The sequence below is a fragment of the Ammospiza caudacuta genome, chromosome 21 (genome assembly GCF_027887145.1).
Source record: "Ammospiza caudacuta isolate bAmmCau1 chromosome 21, bAmmCau1.pri, whole genome shotgun sequence".
Classification (NCBI taxonomy): domain Eukaryota; kingdom Metazoa; phylum Chordata; class Aves; order Passeriformes; family Passerellidae; genus Ammospiza; species Ammospiza caudacuta.
In genome coordinates this window covers 5,398,185-5,414,540 of record NC_080613.1, presented here as the reverse complement: position 1 = coordinate 5,414,540, position 16,356 = coordinate 5,398,185, and the positions used below count along the sequence as shown (strand labels likewise).

At 48.2% G+C, this 16,356-nt stretch overlaps 1 protein-coding gene across 3 annotated transcripts; it reads right to left on the bottom strand.

The window, feature by feature from the left end:
- Positions 1-180: 180 nt before the first annotated feature.
- Positions 181-16,198, bottom strand: CRAT (carnitine O-acetyltransferase). 3 transcript variants are annotated; one of them, XM_058818516.1, is made up of 15 exons: positions 16,050-16,198; positions 13,821-13,923; positions 12,437-12,700; positions 11,844-11,962; positions 9,692-9,745; positions 8,657-8,822; positions 7,923-8,097; positions 7,310-7,488; positions 6,207-6,307; positions 5,910-6,029; positions 5,323-5,445; positions 5,055-5,190; positions 4,532-4,594; positions 3,900-4,037; positions 181-3,351 (listed from the first exon to the last, which is right to left on the bottom strand). In XM_058818516.1, exons 1-15 carry the CDS (start codon positions 16,196-16,198, stop codon positions 3,136-3,138), a joined length of 2,106 nt encoding a protein of 701 aa, XP_058674499.1. In that variant the 3' UTR covers positions 181-3,135. The 3 variants fall into 3 exon arrangements, with proteins under 3 accessions (XP_058674499.1, XP_058674498.1, XP_058674497.1); XM_058818515.1 differs by lacking the exon at positions 13,821-13,923 and having other exon boundaries at positions 16,050-16,122; XM_058818514.1 differs by lacking the exons at positions 13,821-13,923; positions 16,050-16,198 and adding an exon at positions 13,335-13,512.
- Positions 16,199-16,356: the final 158 nt, after the last annotated feature.

The window sequence follows — 16,356 nt, the reverse complement described above, 5'->3', positions numbered from 1 at the left end:
AGATGCTTTCTCTTCCTCCCCTGTACTCAAGGGGGCTGGATGGAGATATGACAATAAAAGGAAGGTGACAGAATGCTGTGGTTCACTGTTCTTGCTGTCCCCACACAATCATTGTCCCATTAAGGGCAGTTATGTAACTTCTGCAGTGTTTAAGGAGATTTAAGCCTTTTTGTAGCATTTATCTGTTTATTGTGTCCCAGTTTATTCAACAAACATTTCCAAACTTTGCAAGACATGGATCCCACTACCCAACAGTATTTAACACAGCTAACCAGCAAAACATGCAACACTACCAGGCTGTGTCAAAAATTGCACTCACCCCAAGAGTTATCTGAATATTTTCAGTTTATGAGTTTCTGAAATAATTTGTTCCAAATCAATCAATTTTCTGGAGCTTTAGTTTCTTCTACTTAATGTGCCTTTAAGACAATGGGCATCTCTTGATAAAACAATCAGAAACAGGGAGAAGAGTATTCAGTAAGTCAACAATGAAAAAATCTTGAAGATACAAACCAGAAGGACATCACATTTTAGAACTTGTACAATAAGAAAAGACTTTTTAAAGGAAAAACCTTGTCGTGATTTTAGTGTCCTTTCAAGCACTTTAAAAATCAACCTCATTCATCTGAGTTTCAGCTCTGTGTTTTAGTAAGGATGCATTAGGTGGTTTATGAATCTTTTATCTCTTTGTCTGCTCCCTGCAGCTGTACTCTGCTGAAGCTAGTGGGATGTCCAGATTTAGTTCCAGAATAGATCAATCCAATCTTCTGAGGTACAATCTTCAGCAGCACATGCTTATGCTTAGTCTTTAATAGGCACTTTGCTTTGAGAGCCTTCCCCTTTGAGACAGAAGTGGAAAAAGGCCAGTCCCAAATACTTCAGTGGTGCTACTTGTGCTTGAAGGCATTGCAGACATGGAAAAATAATTCTTCCCCTGGTAACAGAGGCTGATTCAGTATGGGGGGAGGATTACTTTGGCAAAATGAATATTTTTTTTCCATGTAAAAGGCTCCATGAATCCAGATGTTATTCCAGTAAGGTTTGTTCTTGTCTGTAGTATTTACACAATCACTTAGAGTTTGAAAATACTGAGTTATACTCTTGCAGTTTTCAGTCTGATTGATACAGAGGAGTCACCAGAGCAGGGATTTCTGCTTGCAGGTCTGTAGTGCTCCTATTCATGCTTTCAGGCTGTCTCACTCCATTCAAGATTCTTCTAAAAGATCAACTAAATCCATGTAGATGATGTGAAAGTGGCAGTTCAATCAAGTTCAGTACAATCACTGGCTGTGCAGGTGAGTTTCAATTAAATTTTCCTCTTTTAAGGTATGTTATTAGGTATAAGACAGAAGCTTTGAATAACATCCTTTCAGGAAAAAAAATGCCAAGAGCATTGGCATGTATATTTTGAGAAACAAATTAGAATAATTTTTTCTTCTTTTACTTTAAAAAGGTTTAGTGCAAATTTGTTCATATATGCTCATCAAGGCACTTGGATCATGTCCCTTGCAATTATTTCCCTGTTAACAAAACAGGCCATCACACTCCTAATGCTTCTTATTTATGGTGACATCCCAGCAGACACATCTTGAAGGGTGTGCAATTTAAATACAGAATTCCTACTGCAGAAAGAGCACTAGAATTCTTTATTACCATATGGTTTTACTAAATAAAAGTGTAGTCAGGAGCTTGGGTTCTGACAGATGGGTTGGAAGTAGTTCCTATGCTACCATTGTATGTTAATGGTTATGTATAATCTTCTACTGTCTCAAGTTTGTCAACTGAACATAAAAACAGTATCACATGAGATCATTCTCACAGAATAAAGCTGACACAAATTGGAGTAGTATTTCAGTAAGAAATAACTCCCCAGAGTGGCAGAAAAGGTGCTGTGCAGGAACAGTGCAGAAAAAAACCTACAGCTTTCTTCCTGTATTTCAAGATTTTCTGCCTTGTTACTGAAAGAAGGGTTTCTGCAGCTGTTTTTCCTTTGCCCTTTAACAGATTTCACCTCTGTGGGCCAGGAATGGAAATATGTGTTGGAGTTCCTGATCAGAAACATCCTTATTTGTCCACAGCTCAGGCATAACATTGTGCACAAAAAGGCTGTTTCTGAAAGCAGGGTGTAAAACCACATTGGGTTAATGTGTGTGTCCTGAGGGACATCAGGCATGTGGCTTGTTCATAAAGAGTCAGCATCTTTTTCTTTTCCTCAGCTCCAAAGAAAGGTACAATGGAGCAAGTGTCAAGCTAAATGTCTAGGAAATTCCTTCTCATCTCTGCAGATGTGAAGGTACCTAAAGCCAAAGCTGGCAAAACTTACATGAGGAGAGTTTTGTAGAAGCTTTATGGGGAAAAAGCTTAAGGCTGAGCTGGATGATCAATGGTAGGACCATGGCAGGAAGTTTAACAAAAAGCCCAGAGCAAGAACAACAACAAAAATAACCTGAAACAGTAAAAATCACCTTAGTTTGTATCAAGTCATGTCCTGTTGTTAAGAGGGTCAGTGTAAGACGAAGGAGATCCCAGTGTCCTGAACAAGGGGAAGGGAACATTCCTGTAGAGCCTGTGCTGGTTGGAGTGCCTGGGATAAGTAGTGCAGTGTACTGTAATGAGACTGGATCTGCTCTGGCTGAACTTCCTTCTCCCCTTGCTGAAGTTCAATTATGAGGCTTTGCTGGAGCAGTAGAAAAATCTTCAGTCAAGACTGGAAGATGCTCTTCAGAAGATGAAACCAGGAAAAAGACTTGGTCTTACAGTAGTTCTATCATACAATAATCATTCCCTGCTTCTCATGGACAAGAACTATCTTCCTCACCAAATGGATTTAGACACTGGCAAGGACTGTGCTTTCTGTACTCCCTTACAGTAGTTTTCATAAAAATCATATTTGTGTCCTCTTTGAGGACAGGAAGGTGCACTTTGCATTGATGGGAGAAGCCTCTCAGTTCTACTTTGGTTTGAGGCAGTGTTTCCTCTCACTACAGAGTCTGACATCTGTGGGTGACTATTCTGTAACATCTTGCTGAAAACAAATGGTAGATATCTTTGCTGTTTTCTGAATTGTTTTCTGAGGAACTGGGAGCTTCAGTGCATCAGGGATAGCCCATTTAACTGTAAGAGGGGGTTTCCCTCTTACAGTTTGGATTTGGGAGCAGCCTGGAGCAAGATCCTCATGTCCAGCAGTGCTTTCTCAAGGTAGTGTGCCATGCGGGCGGCGTTTGTGTCAGCACAGCTATTGAAGGCTGAAATTGCAAAGTTGATGTGTTCCTCCATGGGGTTGTAACACACTCCATAGCCATCTGGAACCACGGGACCAAAACACATCACACAATCTGTCTTGGCTGGGACCTGTGGAGACAATGTGATTAAAACCTTCTGACCAGTCAGAGAAAAATGAAACCATCAAATGGAAACAGCTCTGTCAACAGAGGAAACTCATCTCATTAAACTGCTCTAGAAGGGCCTTTGGTCACCCTCACCTCCCACCACATGTGCTGGATCCCACTATTTAGCAGCAAAGTGTTTTCTTCTGCATTTACACAAGAGTGCTTCTCCCCAGGGTAAGTTTACAGTAAGTCACAAGTAGAATTATTCAGTAAAAATCAGAGCACAGCACTTAACACAAAGCTGCTCTGGCTGCTGACTTCACTGATCACTTGGATTTAGACACCAACCACTCTTAGTGGTCTTGGCTTTGGTTATGTTAGTGTTTTACATGTCTGTGAGGGACTGTGGAAAGTGTAAGATCAGATCTGTAGCTTTGTGGGATCGACAGCCAGCTTAGAAATTTCTCACCCAATGTAGATGAGTTTCTAACAAAAAGGAACTGAAGAGAAACACAGAGAAGGAAGGCATGAAAAGGAACAGAGAGAACTTTTGGCTCAGATGAGTTGTACCTGGCTGGTTGAGAGGTTGAAGTGCATTGCAACAGCATAGGCTGTGTCCATGAAGAGCTCAGGAATGCTCACCAGGTCCTCGATTGCCTGGAGCTTCAGCCCCAGGAGGTGCCGGTCTATGGCATTGCCCCGTATGGCCTGGGGGGAAGCAAGGATGGACACATGAAAGCCAGGCCTGAGCAAAACTATTTCTTTGGGTTAAAGAAAAGAACACTTCTAAAAAGTCTCTAAAGTTAGAAGGAAACTAGATGTTGCATTTAAGACAAATAATCTTGTTTGTAAGGACTGTGAAATTGAACACACCAGTGCAAACAACCTTACAGTTCCTGCCCATGGACTCTCTCTGGTTTAAGGACTCCTTGTGCAACTTCAGTGTTTATCAGCAACAATGATGGTAAGAAATAAAGCTATTGTAATATCTAATTCTCTCCTTTAGGCCAGTCACAAGGGACACTTAACACACCAGCTAGAGAGGATTTAGTCTGTGGCTTTAGAGCAATGTCACATCAGACCTTTGCAACCCTGATGGCCACACTGCTGTGTCAGGAGCAAAAGATGTTCAGGTCTTGTCTTTCCTCAGAGCTCTCATTTGCTGGGTAAAGCCCAAGCCTGTCTGTATAGAGGACACTCACCATGTCTGTGTATTCCCTGTGGGCCTGTGTGGCTTTCCTCAGCAGGTCTGCTTTCTCCTGGTCCTGAGAACACACAAATCTGTTTAAGTTTTTCTGCAGAATGGAGAACCTTATTTTGGCTGTTCTCTAGGATGGAGGACATTTCTGCTTTGTGTGTCTGTATGAAACTCATTTATATTTACTAGATTTAATTTTTGCATCATTTTGTTTGGCAGCGTTACTTCATTCTGAATAGAGTTCATCCATCGGTAGCAGAACTTAGTTTGAGTAGCTGAACAGCCTTACAAAGGACTTTTTGGTGGGTTCAGAAATGACCACATGATGTTTCCCAGACTTTCAGTACATATGATAGAGAAGTCAAATCAAACCCCTGATGTGTAAAGATACTGCAAGCTATGGTTTGGCTCAAACCCTAAGAAGGGTGCAGCCCTTCTTAGCTGAAACCAGCTGACATAGGGTTAGCCAAATAAACAGCTTTTCTCTTTTCTGGATTCCTCTAACTCCACTTCTCTGAGATCCTCACCGATTTGTCAGGGCTGTCCATGGACTGCACAAACTTGAGGGAGTCCACGGAGGCGGAGCGGATGGTGTCGGTGCGGCCCAGGCGGAACATCCGCAGCGACGCGCTCTCGTACGTGGCACAGGCGCGGCCGTACATCCTGGGACAGCAAGGAGAAAGGCACAGCAGTGAGTCTGCCCTGGCAGAGCCTGGTCTGTGACAGCTTTAGCAAGCTCACAAGTTTGAGTCTGTCAGTAAGGAGGTTTGAGGAATGACCTCTGGGTGGTCTTACCTGTAGTATGCCAGCTGCAAGGCCAGCTGGATAAAAGCATCAGGGCTTATCTTCTCTGACTTGGGAAATCCTTTCCCAAATTGATGAAAGACCATGACTTTGATATCCAGATCTTCTACCATTCTACAAGGAAAGAAAGAGGAACTGTCCATTGTTGTGGAATGGATTTGCTTTCTCAAGGCTCAAAGGGAACAGGCCATCTGGATCTCACCTGTGCAGGGACAGAGAGCTCCAGCACACATAGATCTCTTTGGGCAGCACCACAGAGGTAAGAATTTTTGGCCACTGCAGAAAATCTCCATCAGGTTAGATGGCCATGTGTGTTTTTATACTCCAGTATTCTTGACTGGATCCAGTAAAGCCTTGCTCTTTCTTAGCAAATGGGATGAATCAGAAATAACCCTTTTCTAGCACCTCTGACCTTATTCCTGGCAGTGCTTTTCAGCTCAGCTGAATGCTGTTGAGCCCAGAAGTCCCTGGGAAAACTACCTGGCTGCAGTGGGCAAAGCCTCATTTAAACCACTGACAGGCTCCAAATGGGGACAAGAATTACTCCCTCAGTCACCCACCCACTTCTCCATACTCACATGTTGAGGTTTTGCTTTGCATTCTCAATGTCATTCTTGATTTCTGGGGTGATGTTAAACCGCAGCTTTTTGGGCATTGGCAGATGAACTGTAGGAGATTTGCCCGTCTCAGGTTTCTTCCTGCACAGAGAAATGGTTCTGTTTGACCAGAGCTTTAGCATGAGACCACAGCCTGGATAGAAATGCACAGGAGGCCTACCCTACTGACACCTTGTGACACTGGTCACAGCCTGACAGACCCCTCACAGTGCCAATAAGGGATCTCCAATGCTGAGGAGAAGCAGGGCCAGGACTCACGTGAACTCCACGATGTGGTCCAGAAGAGCAACGATGGGTGGGCCTTCGGAGGGAGCGTGCTCATATACGAGACCACAGGAGCCATCTTCAGCAACGATGAACTGGGACAGAAGCATGAGAGGACAGTGTTGAAGACAGGCAATGTGTGAGGCAGAAGATACCCTGAGAGATCTCGGTGTCTCCCTGTCTGTATCAGAGCCTGTCCTTGCACACTGAGAGGTCTCGTTTAGCAGCACAGCAGTGGAATCCTTTCAGCAGGTGCAGAAGATCTGGGAGCACTGTTACAGTTCTGCAAAATTCCCTGGATAAGGGTGTGCTTGACATAATGGTGTGCTCAGTGCTTTGGCCATACAGAAAGGTTCAGTGGCTCTGGTTTGCTGAGATGCACCCACAGGACAGGAATAACATTGCCACATGCTGGCTTACCCTTACTTTTCAATCAGCTGGAACATCTAAACTTTATCCCCTTAGTGAAGAGTTCCAAATAAGAACAAAACAGCTGAAAACACTGAAGAGTTCAGCAGGTATGAGAGGAGTCCTCTAAAGCATCATTGCTACAATCTGCAAGCCAGGATATACCAACTAATGAAGGAAAAGCTCCAACAGCAGCTGCTGTTGAAGGATCTTGACAAGACTGAATGGAGAAGAGATCAGAGGGATGCTGTGAGATGGCAGTGCATGTTTCAAGAAACTAAACAAAATGCCATTGGGCAGCTCCTGGCAGAACCAGGAAAAGTGACAAGCCTGGAGGAGATCCAAGGAACAGACCTCCCATCGTTTGGGCTGCCTCTGAGCAGATGAGGCATTGTTGACCGCAGGCAGAAAATTGATTTATAAGGAACACAAAGACCTGCTGCACTGAATAAACGTGGGCAGAGGCAGAAAAGAAACAAGTCCCTGAGGCAGCAACAAATGCTGGTGACTGCAGGGGGAACCACAGCATCTCACACCGTCAGCCACCACTCCTCATCTCCCTTGTTCTCCTACTCTCTTGACATGAGGACCTTTGCTGCAAAAGGTTCCTTGGATTTTTTAGACTTTTATAGTCTCAGGAAACACCTCCAGAGCCACCTCTTCAGTGCCTTTAGAGCATCAGTTCCTACCTGCAGGGTTTTGTCGAACCATCGGTTGCCGCTGTTCAAGCGGCTGCCGCCGCCGTGCAGCATCTGCGCGGCCACGCGGCTCTTGTAGATGTCCTCGGACACCCGGGGCATGGGGGCGTCCAGGCACACGGTGCAGATGCTCTTCTCAATCGCACGCACGGACTCCTTGTTGGTCTTATCTGGGAGAGAAATGACTGCGAGTAAGTGGGAGCTGTGTCATTGGAGGGAGAGACATTTGAAAGGATGGGTTTGAAGGACACGGTGTTGGGTTCCCACTGTACCTCAGTGGGGGTGTACACAGCTATTAAAATTGCAGCCAGCGGCATTGTTGCAGGTGCGAACACGCTGCATTCGCCCTCCTTTTTTCACTTTTCTTACATCCTACCCATTTGCAAGGTCACAAACTCTGGGATTTCACTAAACTTTGAATCTGTACCTCCCAACCCAAAAATTACAACAGATTGCAACAATTGCTTCTTTAAGGTGGAGAGCTCATGTTATCTGTCCAAAACAAGCTTCCAAAAGAAAGAACTGAACAATGCACAGTGGGGAGGTTTGTTGTTCAAGGATTTGCAGTGTTTTTTAGCACATGTGTGTTAGGGGCTCTACAGACCTTTCAGGAGGTTGTTGTAGGCTTTTGCCCAGCTGTTTCGGTGGTTGGTGGTGAGGATCCCAATAGGTTCTTTGTTTGTTTGGAGGGAGGTGTTCCAAATCTTCTCCAGCTGAATGAAAAGCTGATCAGCAGTAAGGGGAGATCCATCACTGTGGTAAACATCCAGCTCAAAGAACTGAAGGTGAGAAGAGTGGACAAGGACAGATACAGACAGTGAGAGAAGATAATTGTCCAGCCCTAGAAACTGGCAACAGCTACTTTGAGAAGGTAAGGCCTAGCTGAAGAACTCAGCTTGCAAGACTTTTGAAGGATGCTCAGAATCGAGAGACCCAAGTCCAGCTTCCTTTGCAGGGCATAAATACAGTCCTGGTTTTATGAAGCCGTGGTTACAAGGACCAAGGAGGAATTCCTGTTTCTGAGACTAAGCTGCAGTGGGAGGATTTGTTATCCAATTTTCACTTTCAGTTTCCAGTTGCAGACATGGTCTCTGGGCTTTGAGAGACAGGAATTACAGGGAAAAGAAACAGAGGAAGACAGTATTTTTCTGCCTCTAGTCTGCTGCTTACACGTGCCAATTCTGCTGCTGGCCAAAGGGGATAAAGGGAGCAGGAACAAATCCCTGGTGAGAAAAACCTTGTGGGCAGAGACTTTGTTATTCCCTTTCCTCTGTATAACAGCTAGCAAAAGGGACACCTGCAGCTCAACAAACCTTGAGAGCCCAGCAGTTGCCTTACCTGGAAGTTGTGAACGACTGTGATGTGTCTGGACTGCTTTTTGCCTTTGGCATAGTTGACAATGGAATCCCGCTTGGGCCCGGGAATGCGGCAGGATGAGAGGATCTGGTAGTACTGGTTCATACAGAGGGGCTTCCCACCCATGTACTCCACTGGGAGGGTCTCACTGGACACACAGCAAGGTAAGGAGGAAGGAGAGAGGGAACAGATCAGTGTGAGCAGGCCTGTGCTCCCTACACAGGTCACAGGCTCTCCCTTGCAGCTGCACTCCCTCCCTACCTCTGACAACACCTAAAGGTATTGGTGGCATAAAAAAGGGGCTGTCCTTCCCCATTCCCAGCAGCTTTCTTAGTACAGGCTACAAAAAATGTCTGTTTGCTGTCCTTTCATTTGGGAAGGGGAAAAAACTGTGTCCTTTCTGTGACACCAGAGAATCAGGTCTCTGGACCTACTCCATGGCTGTACCTCTGTGTGACGAGTATCTGATGTGATTCATGGACTAGGCAGGGGCTCAATCACTCATTTCTGCAGTCATATTCCAACCACCCTGAACTTTGTCTGACTGTTGGTGTTGGTAAACATATTTTTGGACTTTAAATAAGGTGTGTCCAGCAGAGATTTGCTGGTGACCAAAAGAAAAAGGGTAAGGGAGGAACAAATTTCTCTATAGCTCATTCCATCTATTTGGGACGTGAGAGGCACCAGGAACCCAGTGTTAGAGACTCAAATTCCTGCTGCCTGAGCTGTAGCTTGTCCTGTGAGCAAACAGAAGTGCAAAGCTCTGTAGGACTGTCAGTCGTGCTCGCTCCCTCCAAGCATGTTCCCATGCTAATGAAAGCGCTGAGGTAAACAAAGAAGGTGAAGACAGAAGAGTAAGTTTGCTTTTTTCCATTGGAGGGGACTGGGGATTACAGTATCTCTTTCCAAATCTGTGCTGTCATCTCCTGCCTTTCTGTGTGGGAGATTTATGGACGAGGCTCAGCCTCTCCATGACATTAAAGAAGGTGTGAGCTCTCAGGAGGGTCAGTTACTCACTTGTCAATCATGACCTTGAAATCCAGGATACCCTCGATCAGCTTGGCAGCAAACCTGGAAAAATACCAAATGTAACAAGCTGAGATCAGGCACAGATGTGTCTGGGGCTGAGGGATGAGCTGAGGAGGATTAGCAGAGCTGTTCTCTGCTCCTCAGGAAGCTCAGCCTTTCTGCCAAGCCCCTGTTGTGCCCATCTCTGGTTCACTGACACAGCCACTCTGGGCTGTGGTTTGAGATTGCTGGATAGTCCTACTGTGTGGGACTTTCTTTTTTTATGTGTCTTACTACACAGCCAAGGAACTCTGGACAGCTTTCAAGAAAGAAGGATTCAGTCATGCATTAATGACCCTCTAACAGCAGTGTTTGCTACTGATGTGTTACAGTTTTATCATATCTGAGTTTTGATTCTCAGCATTAAAACAGCACCAAGGATTTGTGCCCTTCCCTGGCTAGGGGCCACCTTGGAGTGTCAAGCCAAGATGCAGCTGTTTGTCCCTGCATCTAAGACAACACTGACTGAGTTCCTACCCCAGTGAACATCCTGCTGCTAACATAACTCTGGAGAACCTTCCTCTGGCACTGAGGGCTTGGAAACAAAGCAGATGTGCTGCATGAGGACACTGAGGGGTTGTGTTTACCAGGATCAATGTAAACAGTGCCAATGCCAGCTCCCAGCAGGGCTGTTGCATGCCACATCAAGCTGCTTAGCTAGAAGTGACCTTCTCTTGGCCAGATTGGCCTTCTCTGACATGGGAGCTCCCACCTGTCCCTGCAGGAAGGAGGCACGAGGTCACTGGGACAGGGGGTCGTGTTGTTGGCTGAGTGATGTGGTGCCAACATTTGGCATTTGCAGGCAGTATCCTTTAGATTGGCTCAGCCTGCCCATTCCGAGGAAAGGAAAGATCAAAGGACACAACTCCAAGAACCTAAGGGTTCTGTGAAATTAGGCATTCTGCAAAGTAGTTTTCAATTAAAATTCCTCAGCCTTACTGCAAAACATGAGGGAAACACAAGTTAGAGTCTGTGTTCCTTTCCAGAGAATTAACAGCCTGGAAGCAGAGTTTGGGCTCGAGGAGATGGGAGAAGTTGGTTGACTTGTTTTCAGCCAGCAGTTTTGCCAGGTTAAGGAGTAAAAAAATCACCACTTCCCAAATTTGCCTTTTGCTTTTGGAAGCTTTAGTTTCAAGCTGCACTTTCAAACTTCTTTGTGCAGCCACAAACTACCCAAACACACATTTAAACTGTATTTTACACAGGAGCCCACCTTCTTATGCAGCTGCTGAATTCCACTGGCTGGGCACTTGCAGCTCTCCAGATTATTTGGAAAACTTGAGTGAATAATATGACAGAGAGCTTTCAAGACATTTGTGTACTCTTGCACTGTTGTGAGGCTAATCCTGTGCTCAGGTGTATCGAGGGGTGGGAAGGAGGATTTGTTCCCAGCCTCACTGATCCCCTGGCTGGTACTTTTGATCTGCCAGGGCAGTGCTGACTGGTAACTGTGGCAAAGGTACCTGTGTAAAGGTCAGTGCTGAAGTTTTGTTTTTGCAGATGGATTCAAAACACACTGCTAGTGGTGGTTAAAAATTAAAGGGAGCCCATGAGAAAAAGAGGGCATGGCACGGTCTGATTGCAAGGAAAAGCTTGGAGTGGGAAGGCTGGTCACTGTGGTTTCCCAAACTATGAATCACAACAGAGGACAGTCCCTGTGAGGCTCCTCCATCCCTATAAACTAGCAAACTCCACAGGCATTTCTGGGTGATCTCCCTTACATGCCTGGGCTATTTTTTGTGCCTCCTTTAACTGCACACACAATCACAGTGCCTCCAGTACATCCTCACAATGTCTTCAGCCAGTGATGGGACCATTTTGCAGTGAAGATCTGTGCTTGAGCAAAGACCTAAATGTAATTTCTTAGTCCCTGTTTAATACCTGAACCACTAGACTCTTTGGTTTTCTCCCCTGATGAAATATTTAGACTGGTGCAACCAGGAGTTTGCTTACAGCCTGGCAGCCTTGTCCTTACAGCAAAGACAGCTCAGTCCTGGGGACCACATTACTCATTCCCAATCTGCCTTAATACCCTCATCCCTGTTGAGCACAGAAAGCTCATGCCAGCAATAACCTAAGGGAAGGTAGAAAAGGATTTTACCTGAGCTGACCTTGTCGATCCAGAAAATCCTGCTTAGGTAAAACCACACCTGGGCTGGAGTGGACCACGACTGGCAAGCGATATTCCAGGTAAGCTGTCTTCAGCCACCAGTCTGAGAGCTGGGATGGAAAAAGAAAACATGCAGAGAGCTGCTGCTGCTGCTGTCCAACCCAATTCTGGCTGATGGGTCTCAGCATCTTGCCCCCAGTTCTGTCCCACACTTTGCAAACAAAGGGGTTTGTACTATGCAGGTGGAAGGGGAAAGGAGGATTTGAGCAAGGCATGGGTGGCTTTTGGTGCAGGGCTTGAGCACAGGGTCTCCTTCAACTTCCTGAGGCAGCTGTGTGATGCTGACAGGTTCAAGCCTTCAGCAGCCAGAGGCAGGGCCAGTGACTCCCTGTCCTGCCATAATCTCTCTGCTCACCCAAGCCCTGGTAAGGAGTTTGCACAGCTTGGGGAGACCAGCAGCACACTGGTCAGGAAGGTGATGCCATTAAAACACAGGTACCAGGGGATGCAGCCAGGATAGGGAAGAGATGCACATCAGCCCTCCACCCTCCATAACCAGAGCTGGGCCCAGAGCCCTGACCTACCCAGTTCTCTGTTTTCTTGGCTCTCCTCTCCAGGCCTTTCTGCAGCCTCTCGCCGACGCCTCCCGGCTTGCGGAACTCGGCCACGAGCTGCTGCGTGTGGCTCAGCTCCTCGGGGCTGATGATGGGCTGCAGGGCCAGCAGGTACCGGTCCAGGGTCTGCTGCAGGGGGGGCACGGGCAGGGGGGGCAGCGCCTCCTGGTGCAGCTGGAATCTGCCCACGATCTTGTTCAGAGCTGTCTGCTTCAGCAGGCCACAGGGCCTGGCCTGCAAAGCACAGAGCAAATGTCGAGACAGAACTTTCCCCGAGGGAGCAAAGAACCTGGATGTAGGAGTCTCCATCCCAGCCTCTCTGTGGGCACGTGGGTGTCCCAGCCTGGGAGCAGAGCACGGCTGTGTGCTGGAGAAGGGTGCAGGACATCCAGGAAAGCTGTGAAAGAGAAACTTCATCTCCAAGATACCTATTCTCAGCTCCTCAGAGAAAATGCTGCTGGGATAATGACACATCTCCCCACTCTGTGGACCCCTTCCAGCTGAGAGTCTCCATGTGATGACAAAGTCAAACCCTTCCATCCCATGGTAAGTGGGAAGAAAGTTGTGAAAAAAATAATCATCTTATACACTATCAGAAACTTTCATTATTTCTTACAAAAGCATGAGGCTAAAAACACAGAACCCTTGTGCCAAACCAAACCACCCTCTTGGCTTTGAGGAGGCAGAATTTAGCTAAGTTTGGGGTAGGATTAAAATACTTCTTCTCTGTCTATTCAGGAAACTGTGGGTGATGCCAAAAGGCTCCTGTGATCCAACTGGGTCATGTGGGAAAAAAAGCATCAACTACTTCCCTGGCTGGAAAATTATAACACAGCGAACCCAAGTGCTCCCCAGGAAATCAACTCACCAGTTTTCCCCAAAAAGAGTAACAACATCCTTCTGGATGAGCAGTGTTGCACATTCTTCAGCTTGAAGATGTTTCAATAGTATTCTCAAGGTTTCCAGTTCCCTCTGCACCTCCCTCTCCCATGGATCTACTGAATCAGACACTCCTGCAGGACTCTGGACTTTGCATTGTCAGTGTACTGAGAATGCAAAGCCACTGAGAACACTCCCTTTGACTTCCAAAACAGTAAGAAAATAGCTGTCCCCACACCTCCTCCCAGCAGTTAAGCACAGACAAGAAAGAGCTAATCTACAAGGTGACAAAGCCCCCCAGAAACTGCCCTGCTTTTGGGCAGCTGGGTCTTTGAGGGACCTGAGAAGAGCTGTGAGACTGAGGTTTGCAGGAGGAATGAGAAAAACAACAGGAGGATGAAACTGAAGCATGAAAGAAGAGTGGGATCGGGAGGAAATGAAAGGTGTTGATCACAGCAGCTTGGGCATACTGTACCTTCTCTGCTTGCTTCTGCTTCCTATCCATGGCCAGTGGGACAGAACAGACCGCAAAGCTCTCCCTGGGCCTGTGTGGGTCTCCTCTTCCACCTGACAATGTGCTGCCCGTGCAGGGCGTCACCTCATTAGCCAACTGCCACATGACTGCTGCGACCAGAGGGCTCCGGGGCTGGCACAGCCCCGGCAGGGGACAGCAATTATCGGATCACCGGATTGCGACAACTGCCCTGAAGGTGCCCCTCCTGGCACTGATCAATACCTGCTGGCTAGAGCCTCTCTCTGACCAAACTCTGGGCTCCAGCTAGGGCAGGAGTGGGGGTGTTGTTCCTTCAGCCTTTGCCTGGACCAAGAAACTACTGTGGCTATTGAGAGAGGTACCTGGACATAAGGCAGGGGAGACCCCAGTTTATGTCCTGGAGGTGGCACCATGAGCAGTACCCTGACTGCCCTCACTCCCTATGCATGTATGGTCATTATTGCAAGCAGAGATTTGGGGAGTTCTGGGTTGTCAACTCTTAAAAAAACCAAAAAACAACCGAAAAGTATCTCCATAGCAGGGCAATGAAATTGCCATGCAGTCACAAGGAATATCAGCCCCTCCTTCGTGTCTCTAATGACCTGAGGGGCAGAAAGCACAGTCTGCATAGCTTGAATAGAACATGATGATCCCAAACAAACAGCTGCAGATTTTCCATGGGGTAACAATGAAAATCCCAAAACAAACCCATGGAAGCCACTGTATGTTAAAATGTGGAAATGCATTTGTTATCTTCCCTCTTTTCTGTCCCCTGCTTGTTTGGTTTGGGGTTAAACTCAAGAATTTGGTAGAAGAAGGAACAATGATCAGAGCTGAGGGGGCAGCTGGCAGCAAACAGAGGGAACAGCCCAATCCTGACCACAAGCAGCAGGAAAACGAACACCAGTGGAGCAGGGTGTGCAGACAGGGCCATTCTGTGGGCTGGTATCGCTGCTGAGCCACCTTCCAACACAGCAAAGAACCTTTTCCAGAGCCTGCAAAGCTGGTGGGAAAGGAAATCCACCTGCTGGGGGGCAGAAGCAACTTCATAGCTGATTCTTAGCACAGCCACAGAATTGAGTACCAGGATGTCTGAGGTTTGTCTTTTATTTTTAAATCATAATCTGGAGTGCCCCTTAAGCTCAGAGACAACTGGGTGCCCCGCCAGGTCCCTCAGTAACTGTGAGTGGATCCACACTGTAGCTGTTCTGCTCTGTCTCCTCCTGTCAGGACCCAAAAGGGACTGCAAAGAGCAGCTCCCAAGCCTGGCAGGGGTCTGACAGCTCTGCCCTGTGTGCAGCAGGATGGGCACGCTGGGAGCCACCAATGCCATCTGCCGGGGCTTCCCTGGCCCGTCCCTGTCCAGCAGCCACCTTCCTGCTGCCAGCCCCAAGTGGACACCCCAGTACAAGGCAAGGCACTGGTGGGAAGCGACCAGAGGAGGACATAAAGATAATTAAGGAACTTGAGTATCTCTCGTATGAGGCGAGTGCCAGACTGTGAGTTCATCCTGTTTAATCTGAAGAAGAGGAGGCTGACAGGGAATCTCAACAATCCATATAAATATCATCAAGGTGGGCGTCAAGTGGGTGGTGCCAGACTCCCTTCAGTGGTGCACAGTGACAGGAGAGGAAGCAATGGCCATAAACTAAAACACAAGAAGTCTGCCCTCAACACGAGGAATAACTTTTTTACATTGAGGATGGCAGAGCACTGCGCCCTAGTGCCTGCCCAGGGACGGTGTGGAGTCTCCCTCTCTGGAGACACACCTGGACACGTTCTTGTGTCACCGGCCCCAGGTGACCGTGCGTTGGTGGGGGGTGGGACAGGGTGATCTCCAGAGATCCATCCCTTCCAGCCCTGACAATTCTGGCACTGTCATCTCCGTCCCGGACAGGAAGAAACCAGCGGGAAGAAACCGGCGGGCCTGGGGGACTGACACCGGCAGGGTCCCTGCCCCGCTCCCGGGGGAGGTGGCACCGAGCGCACACGAGCACGGCCCTGACCGGGACCCGGGCTTGTGCTCCGGGCCGGCGTGGGGCCGGACCCGACAGCGGCACCGCCGGGAGCGACCGTCGGCGCTGCCCCGGCTAAAGGCCCCGCACGGCCCCGGGCTGGCCGCCCGCCCACTCTGCCCGACCCTCGACCGCCACCTCGCGCCCCGTCTCCGGCCGGTCCTGGCGGAGCCGCCCCTCCCGGTGTCGCTCTTACCGCAGCCTTGGCCACCAAGGCGAGCATGGCCCCGCGCCCCTGGCCCCGGGCCCGCCGCAAGGACACCCCGGCCGCCGCCGCCGCTCCACCGCCCCGGGGCGGGGCCGCCCCGCCGCCATCTTGGAGTGGGGCGAATCCCGCGGTGCCATCTTTGGGAAAGGCAGAGTGATGCTCTGAGCAGAAGGAGCGCCGCGGCCGGCGGTGGAGCCGTGCTGCGGACCCTCTCTCCGCTGCCTTCTCCGGGAGATGGTGAGGAGGGTCCTGCCTCTCGCCCCTCCGCTGCCCTCGGCGCACACCCGTCCCTCCC